General features: G+C 32.8%; 1 protein-coding gene across 1 annotated transcript; it reads right to left on the reverse strand.

The window, feature by feature from the left end:
• Positions 1-2,186: 2,186 nt before the first annotated feature.
• On the reverse strand, positions 2,187-2,621 carry LOC145793615 (uncharacterized). Its single transcript, XM_082876477.1, has one exon. The coding sequence runs from the start codon at positions 2,619-2,621 to the stop codon at positions 2,187-2,189; it is 435 nt and encodes a 144-aa protein (XP_082732603.1).
• Positions 2,622-4,751: the final 2,130 nt, after the last annotated feature.

The following is a 4,751-nucleotide window of genomic DNA, read 5'->3' on the forward strand; positions in this document are numbered from 1 at the left end:
TTCATAGGCCATCAACCTTTGATTTAGTGATTAGTCGTAAGAGTTATCTATCAGTTGACCCAACTCCAATTGTCCGAACTTCTTCCTTACCTACTGCTCCTACACTGAGTCAAGTTACACATTCTGTGGCTTCTACCATTGATACTAGAAACATGATCCTTAACGTTCGCCACTCAACAACTTTCATACTTGATAACCATATTAAAGGCTTATTGAGCAAAACTCCTATTCAAAAATTTCCAGCATTGGGCCCAAAGCTCCAAGAGCTTTATGATGAGCTCTCAAAGCTTCAGATAGACTATTCTTATTTGCAAAGCCAAATTGAGAAGTACGTACAAAATGCCACTACGTACATCTCTATGAAATTAGCATTTGCTCAAGGATGATTTCAGAGCTATAGGATCAATGTTTGGCGGATGTCAATCAACGTGTTACTTATGCTTTAGCTCTTGAGAATGAAGGAATTGAGCAGGTTCACTTGCTGAAGTCTAATTTGGGTAACCTTGCAGCAAAGAAGGCATAATTTTTAAAGGTGTTGGAACATTTAGATGAACAATCACAACAACTAGAGACTACAATTAGTGTTGCTGAAGCTGAAGTAGTTCAAAGGCGAGCCATTGTTTCCACTTTAAGGGATGCACAAGCTACAATAGAAGCAGCTGAGGTGATAAGAAACGAGGATATCGAAATCGCTAACAAGTTGGAGCAGCTCTTGAAGGTCGAACAAGGCGAGATCCAAAGTTTATCATGGTTGCCATGATTCATCTATTCTTTTTTATTTTTTTTATTTCATTTTTTAAAAAATTTTAATGAAATGTAGCTCGAAACCAAATACTTCATCATAAAATAATTGCTATAGAAAACACTTTATTTATGAAATAAATATTATAGTTCGAAGTAAAATACTCTTATTGTAAAACACATTTGGTTTATTGATTTATTAGTCGTTCACAGTTTATACTCATGCGGGCCAGGAGTAGTATAATTTTTTATTTTATTTTTTTAACAACTTTATTTCATATGGGCCAAAAACATCATGCAGTTTATGCTCATGCGATTAGGAGCGTTACATTCTCATGATAGTAGCGTTTTAAGAACTTGCCGTTAATTGGCCCAACTCTTATGCCTCCTTCATCAACAATCTTGTATGCTCCATTAGTGAACTTGTTCCCGGTTCGGTGGGTAGTGATGATAGGTCTTCGAACAGCCAACACCAATTCTCCAACTTGAAAAGACCGAGGTCTAACCTTCTTATTGAAAGCTCTGGAAAGTCGAGCTTGGTAACACTCTAGTTTTTGTTGTGCTTTCCAATCTCTTCTCATCCAATGCTTCCAACTCATCAAGGCGTAGTTTTGCATTCTCATCATTAGTGAGACCTTCCTATATAGCTATCCTTAATGAATGAGCTGTTGTTCCAAAGGAAGAACCGCTTCAACACTATATACAAAGGAGTATGGGGTGGCTTGTGTTGGGGTACGATGTGTCGTATGGTATGCCCAAAGTGCTTCTCCAATTCTTTCATGCCAATCTCGCTTTGATTTAGCACCTACTTTTTTTTAATAGGTTGCCTAAAGTTTGTTAAACACCTCTGCTAGTCCGTTGGCAGGTGCATTGTACATTGAGGAATTGCGTTGCTTAAATCTAAATCTTTCACAAAGTTTGTCCATTAGACTGTTGTAGAAAGGCTTTCCGTTATCAATGATGATGTAGCGAGGTACACCATACCGATAAATAATGTGGGATTTGATAAAGTCGACAATAGTTTCTTTCTTGACTTCTTTAAGTGGGACAGCTTCAGCCCACTTGGAAAAGTAATCTGTGGCGGCCAAGATGTATAAATGGCCTGCAGAAGACTTGGTCAATGAGCCAACTACATCTAGACCCCATGCATCAAATGGCCAAGAAGTAATTGTCGGATGTAAAGGTTCTGATGGTTGATGGATAAAGTTTGCATGCAACTGGTAAGGTTGACACTTTCTTGAGTAGTCCAAGCAATCTTTAACCATTGTAGGCCAATAGTAACCCATCATTTTTACTCGAAAGTGAAGTTTTGGACCAAACTGATGCGCTTCACATATCCCGGAATGGGCTTCTTCCATGGCTTATTGAGCTACGTCATCCCCTAGGCAATGAAGAAAAATTCCTTCAAATGATCGTCGGAATAAAGTTCCTTTGTAGTAGATGAATCAAGGAGCTCGACGTCTTATTTCAGTTCTATGGCAAGTATCATCAGGGAGCTTCCCATGTTCAAGGTAGTCAATAATTGGCATTTTCCAATCGTCGATTTCGATGGCTAGTACTGAAATTATGTTTGTTTCTACAAGGTGACATTCCAATAATTGTGGCAATACCCATTGTTGGCACACATGAACACTAACTTGTTCACATTCTAACAATGCCAGTGTAGTTGCTAGATTGACAAGTGCATCAGCCATGCGATTTTCTTTCCTTGGAACATGTTTGAGTACTACCCCCTCAAATTTTTTAATGAGATGAGTTGCATACTGGAAATATGGGACTAAGTTGTCTTTCTTGACTTCATAATCCCCCCAGAGCTGATTAATTATTAACTTAGAATCCCCATAAACATCTAGGTTAACAATTTTTAACTCTGTTGCCATTTGTAAACCAATGATCAAGGCCTGGTACTCAGCAACATTATTTGAGCTCCAAGTCTTGTGGGAAAATTTTGTTGAATCAACGGATGAACTTACAAGTGTAGGAAATTTAATTAATAGAGGATTAGTTTTTTAAAAAATAAAAATAAAAATATAAAATTTTGTTTATTAAATTTATCTGTGTATTGCTTTGCTTGTATCTTATTTATTTACTAGTGTATGCCCGTGTCTAAAGACACGGTATAAATAATATTAAGATTAAAATGTAGTTATAAAAATATATTTAACAGACTATACTCTACGACAATTGTTTAAAGCCCTTTAGCGACAATTGTTTAAAGCTGAATTCAAGTTATTAATTTAGAAAATAAACACACATGTTTCAAGTTGTACGCATATGAATAAGTTGATTGAGTCGATTATATGGTTTTTTATATATTAAATTCAATATCTATCCGAGATAAGAATTAATTTCATCAATCTCAACCACAGCCGAGTGGTCGAAACCACCTCCATTGTATTCTGCTGATCAGGTCAGTTCTTCAAATAATCCCAACACTATTTAAATTTATTTTTTAATTTGATAAAATTACAAATTTAATATAAAATTTAATCTCAACACTATTTAAATTTATTTTTTAATCCCAATACTATTTAAATTTATTATAAATTTAATCCCAACACTATTTAAATTTGTTTTTTAATTTGATAAAATTAAATTTAATCCCAATACTATTTAAATTTATTATAAATTTAATCCCAACACTATTTAAATTTATTATAAATTTAATCCCAACACGGATTAAATTTAAATTTAATCCCAACACTATTTAAATTTAAATTTAACCCCAACACTATTTAAATTTAAATTTAATCCCAACACTATTTAAATTTAAATTTAATTCCAACACTATTTAAATTTAAATTTAATTCCAACACTATTTAAATTTAAATTTATTTTTTAATCCCAACACTATTAAATTTAATCCCAACACTATTTAAATTTAAATTTAATCCCAACAATATTTAAATTTAATCCCAACACTATTTACATTTAGATTTAATCCCAACACTATTTAAATTTAAATTTAATCCCAACACTGTTTAAATTTAATCCCAACACTATTTAAATTTATTTTTTAATCCCAATACTATTTAAATTTAAATTTATTCCCAACACTATTTAAATTTAAATTTATTCCCAACACTATTAAAGATAAAATCGACATGAGATCTGGAGAAAAGGTATATATTTTCTTCTTTGCTATATATTTTTTTGGGATAGTATATGACCCCGATATGTAACATAGAACAAATTATTTTCCTAGCCGTTTAGTTGTGTTTCTGTTTTTAGTTTTTTTGAAAAGCGAAGACAATGAAAAATTCTAAAAATGGCCATAATTTTAATATTTATGATTATATATACATATGAATACTCGAATGTTTTCATTTTCTGTCATCTGTTTTTCATTTTTGGAAAAATACCCAGAAATGTGACATAAAACTGGATAATTTTCCTAACTAAAGTTTAAATTAATGTGACATAAATGAAAACAGAAACAGGCCTAACTAAATTTTTCATAATTGGAAGAAATGAACCCAAGTCAATAAAGGAACAAAACATAGTGTCGGTACTCAAGTACAAATAGAAAACTCAATACACTGGCCTATTGTGGATTATAAAAAGACTCAAGTGCAAATACTTTAGTAAAATTAAAAGCAGAGGACCTACATATTTTGTTGTCATTCCTACAAAAAGAAAAGATGGTAAATAATAAAAGCACTGGTCTGTATTGGTTTTACTATTAACAAAAAGAAAATGCAATAAAGGAAGAAAAGTGGGTGTGAAATGGCACTTGCAGTTGACTAATAAAGGTTTAAGTAAGATTCCACCTAAGAAAGGAACATAAGCCCATTTGTCATCTTCTTCCAATGAAAACAGAAGCCCAGTTGACCTACATATTTTCTGTTTAACTGTTAAGTAACACAATCACCTAGAGTATTAAGATGGTAAATAGTATAACAATCTACCTGTTGTCCCCTATGAAGTCAGTGGAGACCACATCGTCTTTGGTGAACCCCAAAATACCCTTGAGTTTGCCCATAGATTTCTCCCTGAAATTAACCAAGAAA

The sequence above is a fragment of the Camellia sinensis genome, chromosome 6 (assembly GCF_055761805.1).
Source record: "Camellia sinensis isolate YWXY chromosome 6, ASM5576180v1, whole genome shotgun sequence".
Lineage (NCBI taxonomy): Eukaryota > Viridiplantae > Streptophyta > Magnoliopsida > Ericales > Theaceae > Camellia > Camellia sinensis.

Bases quoted from the DNA above. Each gene is read 5' to 3' on its own strand.
- LOC145793615 (XM_082876477.1), bottom strand. From the start codon at position 2,621: ATGGCAACAGAGTTAAAAATTGTTAACCTAGATGTTTATGGGGATTCT.